This window comes from Molothrus ater, chromosome 5 (genome assembly GCF_012460135.2).
Source record: "Molothrus ater isolate BHLD 08-10-18 breed brown headed cowbird chromosome 5, BPBGC_Mater_1.1, whole genome shotgun sequence".
In the NCBI taxonomy this organism is placed as follows: Eukaryota; Metazoa; Chordata; class Aves; order Passeriformes; family Icteridae; genus Molothrus; species Molothrus ater.
This window is the reverse complement of record NC_050482.2, coordinates 70307968-70326263: the sequence shown is the minus strand read 5'-3', so window position 1 is coordinate 70326263 and position 18296 is coordinate 70307968. Positions and strand designations below refer to the sequence as shown.

Genomic DNA, 18296 nt, shown 5'->3' with positions numbered 1-18296 from the left:
AATAGCAATTACTTGGAGAAACACAGGTCAGAGGCAATTGAAAGGATCAGCACCTCTTAGAATCAGGTCTACTATGGATAATGAACCAGAGAACAAAAATAGAGCACAAATTACTGTAATTAGGCAGTTATAACTGGTAATATGGCTGTTCAGGTTTTTCTTTTTCCTCATGCTGGATGCATTTTCCTTCTCCAGAGATGAATCAGCTAACTCCTGGCTCTATATTGTTTATGAAAATATTTCTGAAAAATGCATAACTGAATCTTAGTACTGCAGTCAAGTCAAGTAACACTAAAGAGCATTGCTATTGCCTTTATCCTTATGTCATGTTTAATAGGGGTCATAGAGACAGGTAAGTTAGTATGAATATTTAACATTTTAGCAATTCTCAGTCAGCTCAGCGAACAGAAAACTGGCTCCAGAGTTTTTGCTGCTCTCATATCTGACATAGGAGAGTCTTGGATGGGAAAAACACCAAGGGCTACCTGGTGGGTATTGCTGGCCAGGGGCTATGTACAAATCACAAATGGGATGGGACTGCTGTGGAACGTGCTTTGAGCTGTTTGATTTTGCAGCATCAGTCTCATTACATGGTTATGACAATGGGAAGATGCCAGCAGTTCACATCCCAGGCAGCAGACGAGGAACTTAATGTTACAACTCACTTTAAAAGTTTTTTGACCAATCACACAAAGCAAGAGCACGCTGACAGCAGTTCCATCCAACCACTGTAAGCACATGTACCATTGGTTAAAACAATGGTTGCTTATTTTGAATAAAATAACTGCTTGTAAGCCTTAAAACACAATACACAGAGCTCCATTATTAGGCTTAAAACTCCCTAATATCTCCCTAGATAAACTTTTTTTGTAGCTTAGGGAGTTATTCTAGACAAGCAGATCATTCTTCTACATGTCCTTACTTTTCTACTTCTTACATAATTTTTCTGCTGACCTATCTCATGGCTACTGCTTAGCTCTAATCACAGTTCTGCTGTCTCTGAGGCCTGCCTTTTGCAGCTTTCCCAAAACCCTCTGATTTTATGGATTCCCACAGTGGGAACCAGGTCCCAGCTCCCAGGTATTCTTGCCAATGCCAACACCACAGCAGGGCAGCTGAGTTTCCCTACAGAAACTTAGCTGGGGATGGGCTGCTCAGAGGTGAAATCTCTGGCTGGTGTGACACACGTGCAGCAGCCACCCCACCCATCCTGTCACCTCTGCCTCAGCCAAGGCAAAGGTTTGAAGGAGATTAGGCTGGGTGTGAATCAACCGGATAGTTTATTCTCTATATCACTACGATAATTTCCTGATCATTTCCATGCAGGCATTCTCTCCTTCTCCCCTCTAGACTAAAACCCAAAATTGAAGGTGTAATGGATCACACTTACATCTGCCTCTATGCCTTGCACAACAAGCGCGGGGTTCAGGGGCAGCCGGCAGAGCTTCACCTCCTGGAAGAAATGCTGCAGCCTGCAGAGCTCCACCTTCAACACCTCCTGCAGCACAAGAACCATTATGGCAGCATGAAAGGACAAAAAAACCAACTTTTTATTTCTTTCTTTCTAATTTTTTTTTTTACTGTCATTCTTTACTTTAAACAAGCAATGCAATTTCCAGAGCTGGCAGCATCCGTGTGACCTTACAACAACTAATGAGGTCACACTGGGGTATTAAAAATAAGAGCTGTAATTTTACTCCACATTGATGCCTTTTCTGCCTAGATGCACTACCAGCTCATACTGCCCCATAGTTCAGATGGAAAGAGTCAGTTTCCAACAGCATGGAGTGACAGGACAAGGGAGAATGGCTTCAAACTGAAGGTTTAGATTGGATGTCTGAAAAAATCTCTGCCTGTGAAACCAGGCTGGATGGGGCCACCTGGTCTGGTGGAAGGTGCCACTGCCCATGGCAGGAGGGTTGGAACTGGATGATTTTTAAGGTCTCTTCCAGCCCAAACCATTCTGTGATTCTATGATTCAACACCCTTCAATAGGGCTCAATTAGCCTTGTATTGCTCTGCTGTATCTCTTGGGCTTTTTTGCCTTTCCTAAGATCTTCCCAATTTGTTGCTTGTTGCCTCAACACTGTGATCTCCCTTGCCTAATTCTGTTAACTGCAAGGTTTGGGAGCTTCTCAGTATCATAGTAACTGCAGCCTTGAGATTAATCTCTAAAATCTGAATTATGCATTAGTAATGTATAATGTATTACTACTCTTTCTTCTTCTTTGCATGGATTTTCCTTCTGCAAATATTTTTGTCTTTTTACTTCCATGTTTGCTTTGCTGCTCTCAGTAGCAGCACTGAGAGTTTTCTGAGAAAACCCTTTGAAAACCTTTGAATCCTTAACAAGGCAGAAAGATTCATGATATTGTTCATGATAACCAGCAGTGGCGAGTACATTTTTATTTGGCTTTCTGCTCTGCCTTGCTGAGATTTCAACGAGAAGCTGTTTTACACACCAGGAAAACAGCAGTTGTCCTGGAAAATTAACAGATCTGAACTGGAAATGTACCTATGCATTTTAAAAGCTGCACCCACTGGAGAAGATAACTGCAAGTTTGTCATGGAGGCATCTCTGCAGATATGTGTTCAGTGCTCATTGCTGAGAGCTGTATTTGAGATATTAGCCACATTCCACTATGGTTGTCTTTGCTGAGAAATGAGGCTATGTCCAGCCTGCCAAGAACAACTCTTAGTAAAGCTTCCCAGAAATGCTGCAGCTCTGCAGGGGTCAAATATTTTGAGATGAGGTGCTGAATGTGAGCATTCCTCTCAGTGAAATGATATTCAGCCTTGTTGCCATCATTTCTGGCCACCTCCAGGCCCATTTGAGAAACCACTGATGAAGGAATTTAAATGGATTAAAAGATCTGCAGACCTCAAGAGCAGCAGTGATGAGAGTTGTCCCATTAAATATCTATGTGTTACTTTTTTTTAGAGCTGAAAAATATTAATAAAGCTTAGTTAAGTCTTTGGTTTATTTATGTAAAGGGTATTAAAAGAAATAGGTGTTACTTCAGAAAAAAATAAAATTCCCTACAGAAACTTGTATGGAAGGGGAAATATTTTTTAACAAACCTTTTTTTTTGGATCACTGGCAGCTTTCACTTTTGTGGCAATGTCTTCCAGAATTCTGATGAGTTTTTCTTCCTTAGAAAACTCATTGTTCAGGGTCTGTCCAGCACAGAATTGGAGAGCAGCCAGAAGTTTCTTATACCATATTCTGAAATGAACTTCATTCTGTGCATTCTTCAGCAGCCTGAAGGAAGGAGGAAAAAAAAAATCTGTGTATCTAAAAATGAATTTTATTATTTATCAGTTCTAGCAGGGACAAGAAACTCCAGACTAATCTACATTTGGTCACTTTGGGCAGCAGAGAATGAAAAAAAATGTTATTGCTTCTAGGCAATGAGACTCAAGTTCCATTTGATAATAATGAGTTTCCAAATGTGTTGAAAAAACAGAAAACTGCCATTTCTTATTGTCATACATAGTGCAATGCCTCTATTGCTTTTTTTTTCTGCAAGAAAAGTTAACAAAGTGAAAAGAAGTTGCATTTTTGAAGGCCAGTGTTAAATATATATTCCTAAATGTATTTTTTTCCTGCCAGTTCATTTATCCAAGCAAGCGCATCTTTCAGCTTTCAGAAGGTGCTTTTAAAGACTGTTTTAGTCTCAGATGTACCATCAATTCTAGAAATTTTCACTATTTTAAGATGAGAAGACATTTCTGAAATTGGCTATACTGCTAAAAAGAGTGAAATGAGCCCATTTTATTCCCTTCTTTACTGGCAATTGCTGGTCTAAAGCAAAACTCAGCTTTTAGTTCTTCTGAAGCCTGCAAAAGCTTTGGAACTGGAGTTACTGCCAACATAAAATCAGAAATAAAGCCAAACCCATACACTTTTTAATAATAATCACCATGAAGTCTTCTCTAATTACACATTTATTTGGGTCAGGAAAGCTGGGGAGTTTAGGGGTTTTTTTTTAAATCAAATCGATCATTGGGAGATCTTTTCCTTCTGCAGGCCAGAGGTTCTGTACACTGTGTGATTTATTTTTGTAAGTGTAGATGGAATCACCAGCTCTATACTGTTGTTAACATCCTGGGATTTCCCTCAGCCTGAAGGACTGGTGAACTGCTCTTTGCTTTTGTGTGAACTCTCCCCCTCACAGCTTCACTCTTGAGAACATCTGAAACCTTAAATTCCTTATAAATGTCTGAATCTTTATGCAGCTTCCCTTACCTAAAATAATGCCACTTTTCACAGGACAGAAATCAGAGAAGCTCTTGACTCTCAAGGCACATCACACAAATGAATATTCATATGTCACATCATAAAAAACAAGAAATTATTTGAAGCACTGATATGTAACGGTGAAAAAAAATAATTCCTATAGACACTTCAACTCCTGCAAATATATATATGACTAATAATAATAATAATAATAATAATAATAATAAAAGGCATTACAGTATTGCCATAATCTGATATCTATATAATATATATAATCTATCTATATAATATATATAATATATAACAGGATATATATGACATATAATAATCATATATAAGGCATTACAGAATTGCTAGTGCAGCACATGACTCTTTTGGTGATGAGGGACCTTTCATGAAGCAGTGATTTTTCTAGGTCCTCTTTTCCTATGTAATTCAAGGCATAACAATATCACCTACTGGTTTTCAGAAATCAGTAGGTGATATTTTTTCCAGTTACACAAAACCTCTGAACATCTGAGGATTTGAAAATCCTTAAAGAATGAGTGGTGTTTCTAACAGAAATGCCTAGACATGAAAGGGAAGCAATATGAGAAGTTTATCATCAACACTCTCTGGAGAAGTCTGAAATGACTTTTCTTTTTTCACTGTAGACTAGTAGAAACAAATAATTACTTTTTGGATCTGAAGGAAATACAAGTTGTCATTGCAGTGCCAGGTGGAAGGCAAACCTGAGCACATAGAGGCTGCTGTGTTCTTACCCTGAACCTTTCACAAAGAGAGGAACACTGCACACATGGCAGTGGATAAACATATTCCCTCCTATTTCCATCAGAGTAAGCCCAAGATTCCACAGGATGGGATTCATCTCCTTAAATGTCAATAGCTCGTGCCATTTTAGATATCCTAGGAAATCCACTTCCCCCAGCTGCTGCCTTGGAAGGGCATGGGTTCCCTAGAGGCAACATCTCATGTGTGCCACTGCCATGCAGATATCTCAGATTCCCTGTGCTGTCTAAAATAACCTGTGTTTAGGGCACTGCATCACACTCTGCCTTTTAGCTCAGCTGTAGGCAACAAGACTATTTAAAATAAAAACAGACTCAGTCCACTTCAACAGCAAGTCAGGAAGAGACTTGATGATTATATTTTAAATAAAGGATTGTTGATTATCCTTTAAATAAAGGATTGGTGATTATCTTTTAAATAAAAGCATCACTGGTACAGTCCAAATTGTCACATGGGCAGGAATTTTAGTCTACCAAAGCAAAGCCCAGCTCAGTCTCAGTGCAGCCACAAAGTGCATTTTTATTGGCACACAGTCAGATTGAACTTTTTCATTTCTGTCCTGCAAATACAAATGCACCGAAACTATCACTGTGATATCTGTTTTGAAATGCTGGTGCAGAGCCTTGTCTGCACTAAGGCTTGCACTAGAATCAGCTCCTGAGTATCTAAATCACGTTCATTCACCTACTCCATTTTCAGCAGTACATATTTAGGGAATCCATAAAGGCTACCTCTTCATGTTTGAGATGTCCTTTAATCCTCTCAGATACAGAGAACATTAAACCAGCTTTTATTTCCACTAAAATGAAAGGCTTAGGATTTCACATAGAGCAAGCAAAATAGCAAAACTAAAACAGTTCACTATTTTAAACAGAGCTACTCCCTGCATAACACAGATCAACGTGGAAGATCCATGTTTTGATTATTCTTGTGGCTGAGTGTCTACAGAAAATAAGCTTATACACACCCATATGATATAACAATTTCTTTTTCCTTTCTGAGAAAGGAGTATGGGCCAGATTCAGAGAGCTCATGCATAAGATGGACATGAGGACAGAGGATGTATGGGCAGGTGTGCTCCTAAAAGCCTGCAGACCTCTCTTTGCAAAATAATTTGTACTTACTGGCTGTACCTTTTACATTCATTCTATAAAATTTCTATAAAAGTGGTCCCAAAGAGCACACACAGGACAGGTTTTGATGTGATGACTCATTGTAGGTTTTCCTGAAATGTTTGTCCAACAAATGAACAAATATATTATTGTAGTTCTGTCCTCCCAGCTTGCTGGCACACACATCTTCACCCTGCCAAGGTGAGAACTCAGCAGAGATAGGAAAATCTGCAGCTTCTGGAGTTGTGAGATGGAGAAGTGCTCAAGACACTAATGAAATTTTCAAGTTAGAACAGGATGCCTAGCTGAGACAGAGGAAGACAAAATTGGGATAGTTTAAAACCCAAGGCTGCCAGTAAAGAAGCATGTGAAGTTGGTTTTTCCTGATAATATTCAGAGGATTGCAAGACATAAGTCTGTAAAAAAGCCTGGCTTTATGCCAGGCTAGATGAAGCATCTAGCTCCTAACAACAGAGAGGATCCTTACTCTTCAGGTCCTGTGATCTGGGACAAACACCCTCATTCTCTCTGGTGAACTCAGACACCATCCCCAGGTCACTTTTGTGAAATAGTACAGAAGGAAGTTGACCTGAAATCTAGAAACTGAGTAAGTCAGGTACAGGGGTGCTTTGAAAGATGCCTCTGCCTTCTGCAAGCAGCTGCTCCTCCTCTCTGCACACACCTGCTCCTGCAAGCTGGCTCCAGCCCCATTTCCTGGCACTCACAGTTGCAGGGCTATGAGTGAGTTCCCTGCACCTAGAAATGATGCAAGAAGGCTGGGAGATTTTTGCCACAGGGAAGAAAGGAAGGTGGAATTGAGTCAGGCTGCTGTGTCAGAGAAGAAAAACCAGGCTAAACCTAGCAGATATAGAGAAAAGGGTAATTAAGGGGGGAAAAAAAGAAGGAGATTGGATGGAAGGAAGGGTCCTGGTGGAAAAACAGGTGAGCTGGCCTCATTCTCCCTCTGTGGTGCTGGAAGACAGGGAAGCTGACACAGTCTGCTCTCTGAGTAGGATTTGGCAGACAAATGAAGGAGTGAGGTGGCTCAGACAACTCTGCTGCTTGAACACCTGTTCCTTGTCTCCTCAGAAAGGGGAGCAGGGTGAACTGGGGAGCGATAACTGACAGGACAGATGAGCTCACAGGTAGCCTGTCAAACCACTTGGTACCAAAAAAACCCCAAGAAGAAAAGGGCAGGATTTGCAGAATCTTACTGCAGGTTTAGCCCCTACCTGTTACAAAGGAGCAGGGCAGTTTGACTGGGTTATTTGGACACAGTATCAAGAAAGTGACCCTGGTAATTTGTTTCCAAGTGCATTTCTGGGATTTATTACACAAAAGTGGTGCCTGCCAGCACACAGTCTCTACACTCTGCAAAAGGTTTTTTGAATTCAGAGACACACCATGAAAACAAGGTGTCTTAGGGGTGTAAGGTGGGTGCTGAGGTACCTTCTGTTGTTGGTCCATCTTTGGTAAACCTGACCTTGTTCTGAAGGTGCATTTCATGTTTGTTTTCTGTTTTGCTAAGTTGGAGGCAGGACAGATCACAGAAGAAGAAAACAATGGTACAAGACTGCTGCTCATTATGGCAATAATTGCTTTAAAATTATTCTTTGCAGCCCCTCATATCAAAGATTAGCACACAAAACACTCCTCTACCACTGTACAGTTTCTGTGTTTGAAGTTGCCATCTGTCTTAATTATCCTTAGACATCCTGCAAAACTCCTAATCTGTCCTTTGTGCTTTATTGTGCCACAGAGCTGTGGCACACGCCTGAAGCTTTTAACTGTTTTCATTTTCTGCTCCTTGAAGAAAACATTTTACTGTTTGCATTCCTAAACAGGAGAACAGGGAACAGGGCTGGCTTGGCTGTAGGACTTCACTCAGGCTTTGCATCTCCTTAAGTCTCAGTGCAAGTTCCCCAGAGACACATGGATGACAGAGATGACAAAAATCTACAGCTGAAGATTAAGGACTCCATCTACCCTGTGACAGGTCATGAGCGGGCAACTGCAGCTATTAATTAATTACTCAGCTGCAAGTAAACCCTCTCTTTTTTTTTATCTCCCCAGTAGTACACTGGACAACCAGTCTCAAACTTCTGCCATTAATTAATTACTCAGTTGCAAAACCTCTCTGCTTTTTTAACTTTTATCTCCCCAGTAGCGCACTGGACATCCAATCCCAAACTCTAGAAAGGGGTGATTTATGTACTACAAATCAAAGAAAAGGAAACAGAAACACAGAAACAACAGCAGCATTGTGGGTGGAACTACTGGGGCGTTGCAGATGACAAAATAACAGACATAAAAACAAACTAACAGGTGAGAAGCACTAAATGCCTGTCATGTTAAGAACAATACAATTTCTGCAGGGGAAAATAGGGAGCAAAGTCAATTAGGCAGAAGTTACTGTGCAAGAAGGATGGAAGAGAAATTACAATTCTCCCAAGAGACTGGAGTACCCAGCATTTTCCATGGATTTACAGAAACACAGAGTAAGGACATCAACCTGACTGGAAGGATAAAGACTGAACTTCCTTTTGGTCTCCTTTTTTTTGACCAAGTACAAAGCCAACAGGAAGGGAGAGGCACAAAAGGCAAAGCTCTGCTTCATCTGCTGATCTTTCATCTTTATTTCTAGTCTAGAACAAGAAAAGAATGAAAGTTTATGTTTCTTGAGTAGACTGAGTGAAGTGTGGTACATTTTCTATGACTATTTCAGAGAAATTCTATTTCTCTGAATCTTTGTCACCAATAAGCCTCCAAGATGAAGAAACAGCAGCTGTTCAGCTGCTTGAAGCACCTGTCCACTTTTGGCTCTTCAGTCCTCTCATATGAAAAACCTGCAGCCAGTTCCACATGCTGCTTCTCATAAAACAGAGCTGCTTTTATAGACACATTTTTCAAAGCATTACCCTTAACAGAAAATAACTCTGCTTAAAGTGAAATTTTGTTTTAACATTCCACGTGATTAATTTGCTTTTGTTTTTCTGATTCTTTTTTTTTATAGCATAGAACAGAAGTCTATCACGTTGATCTCCGCTTGACAACAAAATATTGTTGCAGATATATAAAGTATGGGGGTTAGGCTTGAGAAACACAACATTGCCATTATTTTCTAACTTCCTAAAGTTCTTTATGAACACCACAATACAATCTGCATTCAGACAAATCACTTGATTCAGTACATTGAATCAAGGCAGCTCCTCCCACTCCCACTGAGTGCCTGAACTGTGGAATGCATGTCCTGCCGACTCACATAAAAATTACCAGATCAGTGAAAACAAAGGCCATGCTCTGCTATGCAGGGAAGGTGCCAAACCCTGCTGAGGTTGCCTGGCAGAAAAATGTTTTGTTTGATATGTGATATAGCTAGGTGCACACACTTTGCATTAAGAAAATGAATCCCAGATAAAACCAGTGTTGTCTGGAGGAGAAAGAACTTGAAAGTGAAACAGAAATGAAATGAACCTTGAAAGTGAACTGTATCAAGAATTAATTGAAAGTATAATGCAAAAAGCACAGGTATCACCAGCAGAGAGAGAAGCTGCTTGGTCTAAGGGTTAAGTAAGAAGCAATCACGCCCAAAAGGTCTTCTCCAATTTGTTGAATGGATATGATAACATCAGTGTAAGTGCTACAAGAATCATCCAGTAAAAAGCAGTGCTAACAGTGTCTGTCTCTTTCTGCTCCAGCTGGTAAAAAAAGTAAAATAAAAAAATTGTTAGCCAAGTGTGTCTTTTTTTAGTTTGCTCTCCTTCATTGGGTAGGATCTGAAAGCAGAAATGTATTAACGCACTACCACAAACAAAAAAAATACCTCCAGCAGAACACCAGCACAACAAAATTTAGAGGTAGTTTGTGTACAGCAGTACTGACCTTAGATAACTTCAGAGTCCCTGAGTAGGGTCCACCAAAGATGCCACCACACATCAATCCAAAGCTAGAGAAATGAAAAGCCTTCATCCCAAAGTCTCATTTAATACTGAGGGTAACTTAAGCTCAGGCTTGCAACTGTTGGTCTGACTAGTTTTGAGTATTAATAAAAAACATTAATATGCCTCTTTAAAGAGTGATTAAATCTCCTCTCCAAAAACTGGATTTGGAAATAGGAAGAAAAAAGAATTTTGTTTAACTAAGGTATTGCATTTAATATCTTCATGAACATTATCAATTGGACAGCATTATGTTCCATTCAATGAGAAACTTGGCATTCAAGTCTGGCATGAATTTTGAAAAGTTTGCCTCCATTTTTGCCAGTGCCTTCTTCACATGACTGAGTGTGTCCGTGTCTGTGCTTTTTCCAAAGCTGCAGATTTTCTCCTCAGAACAAATGACGTATTGTTGTCAGAATTTCATGCAGTATCTTACACCAGCATCAGCAAAGCCTGAAAATTGTCCAACAATCTGTCACTGTGAGAGTTCAGAGTAAATTCATGCAGAGGAACTGAAATGCACCATTCATTCCAGGCATAACAGAAATTGTTGTGTTCTTCCCAGTGGGGAGCTGCACTGGGAGTGAGCAGGGAATGGGATTAGATGGGATAATCACCACTAAAATAAGCAGACTCAATGGCTTTATTGGGATGCTGTCCAATATGCCAGCAATTAATTGAATACAGGAGGTGACTAAGCTACTCTTCTTTCAAACTACATAAATAAAATGCAAAATTAATTCAGATGAAGCAGTCCATGAGAGCCAATGGACTTGCAAAGCTTTGTACTGTTTCTGAATTTAGGCCACAGTTATCACAGCAATACACTGAGGAGAAACTGAAAATGTTTTTTCTTCAACTGCCTATTGTTTGGGTAGTTTATGTCTATCAAAATGGCTTTGGATAGCATCTGTGGTTCCCATTAGCTTCACAGCTGAACAAAAAAAAAATCCCTCATGACACTACAAAACACAATGTAAGACACAGAACTAATTCTGAATGGCTCTGCATGTGTGGGCAATCTAAATGTACACAAAAATGCAGAATTAAATGAGTTACACCACAGTACTTTGGTAACTTTACTTTGTTTGTTGGTTTATTTTTTTTAGTTGTGCTGGTTTTATCTGGGGTAGATCTTATTTTCTTCCCAGTAGCTGGTATGAGGCTGTGTTTTGGATTTGTGCTGGAAGCAGGTGATAATTCAGTTTTAGTTATTGCTGAGCAGTGTTGGAAGAGCCAAGGCCTTTTCTGCTCCTCACCCCAATCCACAACTGAGTGGGCACAAAAAGTTGGAAAGCCAGGACAGCTGACCCCAAGTCACCAAAGGGATGTACCAGACCATATGGATCATGCTCAGCAAACAAAGATGGGGAAGTGTCACAGCCATATTTTCTGAAAAATCCCTTTGCCCAAGATTTTGCTCCTGGGAAGCTGAGAAGCCTCAGAGAAAAAGGAAAACAATAATTATCTGATTTGCTTCTGTTGTGTTTTGCTCATGTGGAATGTGTTTGGAGATTGTTTACCCACAGGTGATTGTTTCATTGGTTTCATGTGAGTTATTTTGACTTTTTGACCAATCAGCGCCAAGCTGTGTCAGGACTCTGAAAAGAGTCACGAGATTTCATTATCTTTTAGCCTTCTGTAAGTATCCATTCTGTATTCTTTAGTATAGTTCAGTATAGAATTCTTTAACATAATATAGTATTATAAAATAATAAATTAGCCTTCTGAGAACATGGAGTCAGATTCGTCATTCCTTCCTTTGTCTGGGAAACCCCACAAATACAATAGGGCAGAAGGAGGAAGGGGGGAAATTTGGGGTGATGGTGTTTGTCTTCCCAAGTCACCAATGTGAGACTTGGGAAGAGTCATTGAACACCTGCCTGCCCATGGGATGTGATGAATGAATTCCTCGTTCCGCGCTGCTCCTGCTTTTCCTTTACCCGTTCAAATGTCTTTATCTCAGTCCAGGGATTTCATAACTTTCCTAATTCTCTGCCCCATCCCACTGCAGGGAACAGTGGCTGTGTGGGGCTTGCTTGCCATCTGGGGTTACACCATGACATTAATATACTAACACAGAAATAGCTTCAGGGAGAAAACTGAAATTGTCTTTCTACAAGGTCATTAAGACTGCTCATAACAGGAGAGTTCCAGATTTTATTCATATATTCTGAGCCAGATCTTTACTTATAATCCTAGAGTTTTCAGATTACTTTTTTTTAGTGACTCTGGGCACAGGAAAAGAAGAGTTTGGTTTAGCGGGGGTTGGGGAAATAGGATAAGACACTGACATTGTTTTTCACATATTATGACATTTAAAAGGACTCGTTCTTCTGAGCTGTTAATTTTCCTATTTGCTCTGCATTCAGTTACAAGAATTTGCTTTGTTGAACAATGTCTACATTCAAAGCGGTTCTCTTTCAAGTGGAGTCTCAGATTTTTAGAGAAAAGGTGCTCAGATGTCAACAGCAGCAGAAGGATGTCAGAGATTTGATATGTTTCAAACACATGGGGAGTTAATGTTTCTTTTAAGGCAGCAGCCCTTTTACCTCTCTGGAAGAACCTGTCTGTAGATCCACACTGTTTTAAGCACAGGTAGCACAGATACAACAAGAACTGATTCCACATTATTTCCTGACATGTCTGTCTTCTGGATCTTTGCTTTCATCACTGCTGTAAGCTAGCAGACCAGCTTATCTTATTTTCCCAATATCTATCAAAGGGAACTTTATTCAAATCAGTGTCTAACAGGAACAGGGAGGAAACATAAGCCCCAGCAGGTACTGCTGTAAGTGTTTCAGCAATACTGGAAGCTCAGTGTGATTACAAGACCTCTCATATCTGACAGAGCAAGATGTTGAGCCTCCTTTTTGTGACAATTTGCTGTGTGGCAGCTCAATGCTGCACAGCAACAAAGGATGCAGGATCAGACTGTGCGATCACAGTCCTGTGCCAGCTCTGTGTCTCTACCTGGGTGACTTTGTCATAGAATGACTGGAGACAACCCTCAAAGTGGCATCATGAGGACATGCAGCCCCTTAGTCTTCAAAAATAACCCATTTGTTTTCAGAGAATAGCAGAGAGAAAATCAGAGTTTTCTGTGGGACAGCCTTTAGAGTCCAAATCACACTTTTTCATCTTTTCATGGTTCTGACTCCTTTAAAGGAGAAATCTCACATTACAGCTCTTCTTATGCATAAAGTTACTCTGCAATCTTTTTCAAATAAGATGATAACTACCAGGTTTTAATTTAATTAAAAGAGAGGTGACCATGAAAGATGGTGAAAGAAGAGCAAGCATTTACATGGTAAAGAAGAATATTTTATCTTTATACCTTTTCTAGACTGGTTTTATTTCTTTCTCTCTGGTTTTATTTTTCTTCCTCTTTTCTTGGCCTCTATTAATTTTTTGCTCCATGTTATACATAGCAATAGTACCTCTTGCAAAGGTAGGAGAGCAGAGATGGAAATAACTTTAGATTTCTCCTTTTTAAATACTGGTCTGGTTCTGATTTTCCTTTTATTTCACTGCTTTATTGCTCTCAAATATTGGCTTTGTAAATAGAGGAGTGGGAATTTGAAGTTAAGCTCATGTACCAAGGAAAGCTTGCTGTAAGATATTAGTAAGAGAAAAGCTTTCTTTTTTAGATGGCCCCAGGGTATTTTCCTAGTCGACAGCTGGCCTAGTTACCATGGAAAACAGAAGAGCAGGAGGGCAGGCACAGTAGGAAAATGAGGCAGAGACTTACATGAAATTGGGTTGGCTTGCTTTGCAGAGGCTTGCTGAAATGAATCTTGCTTCTGACACCTTGTTGCTCTTTCATTGCTGGGAGTCGACATTGAGTTTCATCTAGGTTTAAAAGTCCATCTCAGCTCTGCTGAGACATGTTCAGCTGTGGGACCAGATCTGAATAAACTTTAGAATAAAGTAAAATCCCTTTTAATGAACCCCTAAGCAAGAAGATGTTGCTTCTTAAGCTTTTACCAAGGAAATCTCACATCAGCCTCTTCAGATCAAACTGAATTTTAACCTTGGGGTTAAAATCCATAGATTTTAATGCCAGAAGAATTTAAGGCAGATATAAGAATGAAAATACATCCTGAATTTTACTTGATAGGTAACCTTGGCAAAATTATTTTATTTCTCTGCGCTTCTGTTTTCTTTGTCAAAAGAGGAGAGATTTATTTCTCATAGGCTCTCCACAGAATGCTGTGTTTGTTTCTAAGCTGCTCTTATGCCAGAGGTAAATGCCATGGCAAATAGGTCTTTTTAATAACATTGCCACCTCCTTCCCATGTGGGAACCCATCTCACCAGCATCTTTCAATCATATGGGAGAAAATAACAGCCCCAGGCAGTTTTTTTTCTCATAAGAAAACAGAATTAAGATTCGGTTGTTGTGATAAAAAGTCCAGGTGGGATTCCAAGATTCACAATCACATTTGTGGAAGTCATATTGCAGCAAGCAGATGTCATATTTCCATATGTCCTGAGTCAGGTAAAGAGTGGAGCAAGCTCTCCAGGGGCAGTCACAGCATTGGCAGAATAAATATTGATCAGCCAGCTGACACAGGATGCTCCTGGGACTTTGAAGCTCCCTGGCTCTGATGTTGGCATCCTTCTCACCCTGAGTGCTGTCCTTGTGAGGATGCAGCAGGACTGAGATGCAGAGCTCCCATCTTTCCTCTCCTCTCCTGCTATATCTGTGCTCTGTGAATACCCCTCAATCAGCCACACTTCATCAAAATGAGTACTCTGCTGACAGACCAAAAATCTGTGCATGCCAAAAATTAATACGGGTAAATGCCATGTTTTTCCTACCAGCAATACACATGGGGTGGCAGCCATGGTGAGCCAGGCAAATTATTGTTTAAATCACCTTTAAATTGCTGGTCTGAAAACTCCTAATAACAAAGCCTGGCAACAGCTGAAGACAGCACGTGTCAGCTTTGAATTGATGCAAAAAAGATTTAAAATTGAGCATCCTTTGAATGAGGCTCCATTTCCATGACCATGCAATGTCCCTCTGACTGACACACACAGCAAGGCACTGACAGGTCAGGAATATTTGCCACTGTGGTCACTTTGAGAAACTGCCCTATCCACAAATGGGATCTGAGGGCTGTGTGAGCCACTCAAAAGTGACATGTTTAATTAAATTAAAGTGCTTTTCCTGATAGAAATCATCACACCCAATGAATGACATTGTGGAGCAGGTTTAGAAGAATAAATACTGACTTTTAATACCATACTCAATAAAGGAAATGCTACAGAAATGTTGAAATCTTGTTTACTGCGTGACCTTCTCCATGCCCAGTGCTCACAGTATAATTATTGCAAATAACAGAGCCTTTTTTCCTAGACAGAGCCCCACTTCCCTTGCTGAAGTAAAAACAAGGCCTTCCTTCAGCTAAAAATGTATAATGTGTTACAACACTCATGGTGAGGATTGTTCTTTCAGTTAATCCAAGCCAATGAATTTGACTGTGGAAATCCCTGTTCAGTCCTTTCTTCATTAGCCAAGATGGCAGCTGCCACACTACAGTTAATGAGCCTGATTAATATCAATTCAGTAAATTAAATTTTTTTCCAGACATCAGATAATTTTGTACTAATCCAGACATTTATACCGATTTAATATCAGCTGACATAACATAATTTCTCATTTAACACTAATTGAAAACTACTGATTTCTTATTCTAAAGAGCATTTGCTGTCACTTGTAAATTATGGCTTTTTATAAAGCTATCTTTCAAACAATATCACCATTGAATGTTATGTTTTCTGCCTTCCTGCAGAAACTTTATATGCAAGCATGTGGCTGGTGATGTGGGCAGAATGGAATAATCAGGTAATTTCTCCTAAAGTTTTTCATTTTAACAACTTTTCTTCATATTTTCTATATATTTGTAAAATGACTGATTGAAACAAATTATAGAACTCTCAAATGAAACAAATGAAAGAACAAAACAAAATACTCTCCATTTAAGCAGTGTTGAACTCAGGCCCTCTAGCTTTTTTTTTCTTTTAAATAATTTTGGGTCTGTTCAGCTTGCCTTCAGGCTTGGTTTCTTCAGATGCTACAGAAGAAAGAGCACATCGCTATTTCTGCGCCAATTGCTGTTATTGTAATGTAAAAACCCCTGTCCTGTGGGTTTCACCATGACACTGTCTCAGCTGAACACCACCTGTGTGGAGCCCTACAGACAGGTACTGGTGAAAGCCTCCACCAGGAGAAGCACCTACTACAAAACTGGTTATTTGGAAAACACTCAACATTCTCAATCCTCCCAAAGGTAAGTGTTGGATTAAGCCCTTTTCTGACCCAGAGATGGGGCAACTGAGAGGCATTTTAAAATCTTTTATTCTATTTCAGTCTCATGTGAAGGGTGAGACAATACAGATGTTATAATTCACGCCATCACAATCAGAAACTATTTCCTAATTACAATACATTATAAGACCTGCTTGGTTTATCAACTTTTGCCATACTCTGCACATCCCCTGGTCTGGCCCCTGCTCTAATCAGAGCTAGCTCTGATATTGGATGGGTTGTTCAGAGGGCCTGCCCTCAGCAGCAAGGTGAGAGAGCTCCTGGGATGGCAGAGGGAACAGCGGTGCAACGTGACTGTGTGATGATTATGATGGGTTTCCAGAACAAGGAGAGCTTCAAAAGTCATGACCCAGTGACAGGCAGGCCTGTCATTTGGCCAGGAACATGAATAAAAGTGCCAGAGCTGCTTTTCTAAGTTCTGTCACTTTTCTGTTTCAAGTGTCACTCTGCTCTGTCCCATCAACCACAGAAACTGGAGGGCAATTTCTGGCAAGTACATCAACCCAGGGCCCAGCTGACACAGGAACAGCAAATATTTCAAAATTCCTGTGATACAGATTAATTTTAGGGTAGGAACCAAGAATCCACATTACTCTTTACACTGACTGGACCATGTCTGGCAGAACCACCCTTGTGTATAAAATAGGAGACTGGGGGTTTGCCCATGGCACTGCCTGGACAAAATTCTCTTATGAGTTTGCAGTGCACAAAATGTGAGGGCTCTATCCTCTGAAGGAACAGCTGAATATTCACTCTTTGGCTTCTAGCTCTTCAGGTTCTCAGGGAAATTATGTCAGACAAAGCTCAGTCAGCCTCAGGATTCATGCAAAGCAATCAAGCAGGAGTCTCCAGGGGCTTTTCCAAAAGGACACTTGATGTCTGTCTCTTTTCTAGAATCAGTAACTTAGAGACTGAGACAGAAGCACAGAGAGATGACATTTCCAGGCACAAGGGTCTTTAAGGGAACATATAGCAATGTAGGAATCAAAATTACACTCTGCAGGAAGGGCAGAGTAGCACAGGTTATACTTGGGAATAAAGCTTTATTATGGAACTCATTCTAGATCTCCAGTTCTCTTGGGAACTTCCCTGAATCTAAAGTTAACTGCTGGTAAAAAGTATCATTAGAACACAGCAGATCTATGCAATTTACAGTAGTAGTTATGTCTGCTTTCCTCTTGCTTTTCTGCACCCCTCCTTCTATAAAAATAGTTTTCTTGCTATCCTTTATTCCCTCTTTGTTCCTTTGCCTGCTTATTTTTTATTTTATTTATAAAGCATATTTTGTGTTGCTTCAGTTAGTGCCACCCTTTGCAGCAAACATGGGGAACTTTGTCACAATTCCCTCCTTTCCCAAGCCAGTGAACACTGCTCAGGATTCTGTTCCTGGGAGAAGATTTGGGATCTTGAAGCAGAATAGGCAGAGATGTTTTCAGAGCAGGTGGAGGGAATTCCCAGCTTCAAGCCTTCCCACTGCCAGAATCATGCTACTTTGCACATTACATCCTCTACCCACTTCCAAGGGAATCTAGATGAATCTTGGGAGTGAAGTGGAAGGAGGCCTTGTGGGAACAGTAATTTTAATTTCACTGGATGACAGACTGTGAACAATTGCTGGGGGAGGCTGAACATGAAAACTGAGCTCTTATGTAAGGGGAAAAAATACATTTTTTTAATCTACTTGGATATAAGCCTTGCTACACAAGCTAGAAAAATCAAGTGTAAGAAGCATAAAACAGGATTTTATCTAGAGATATGTTGAAGGTGGCTTTGCTGTTTACATTGAAGTATTTGAGAGTCATCCTTTATGTCCAAGGATTTGAACTCTACAATCCACTTATTAGATAAGGAAGGAAATCTCATTTTGTGTAAGAGGGAGGG

The 18296-nt window shown here is 40.1% G+C and overlaps 1 protein-coding gene across 1 annotated transcript in view; it reads right to left on the bottom strand.

The window, feature by feature from the left end:
- The window catches only part of PIK3C2G (phosphatidylinositol-4-phosphate 3-kinase catalytic subunit type 2 gamma), a 190033-nt gene that overhangs the window by 78285 nt on the left and 93452 nt on the right, over positions 1-18296 (bottom strand). The window contains exons 18-19 of the mRNA XM_036401795.2: positions 3082-3262; positions 1391-1498 (exon numbers count right to left, since the gene is read on the bottom strand). Coding sequence (XP_036257688.1) covers positions 1391-1498; positions 3082-3262 — 289 coding nt within the window. The remainder of the gene's footprint in view (positions 1-1390; positions 1499-3081; positions 3263-18296) is intronic.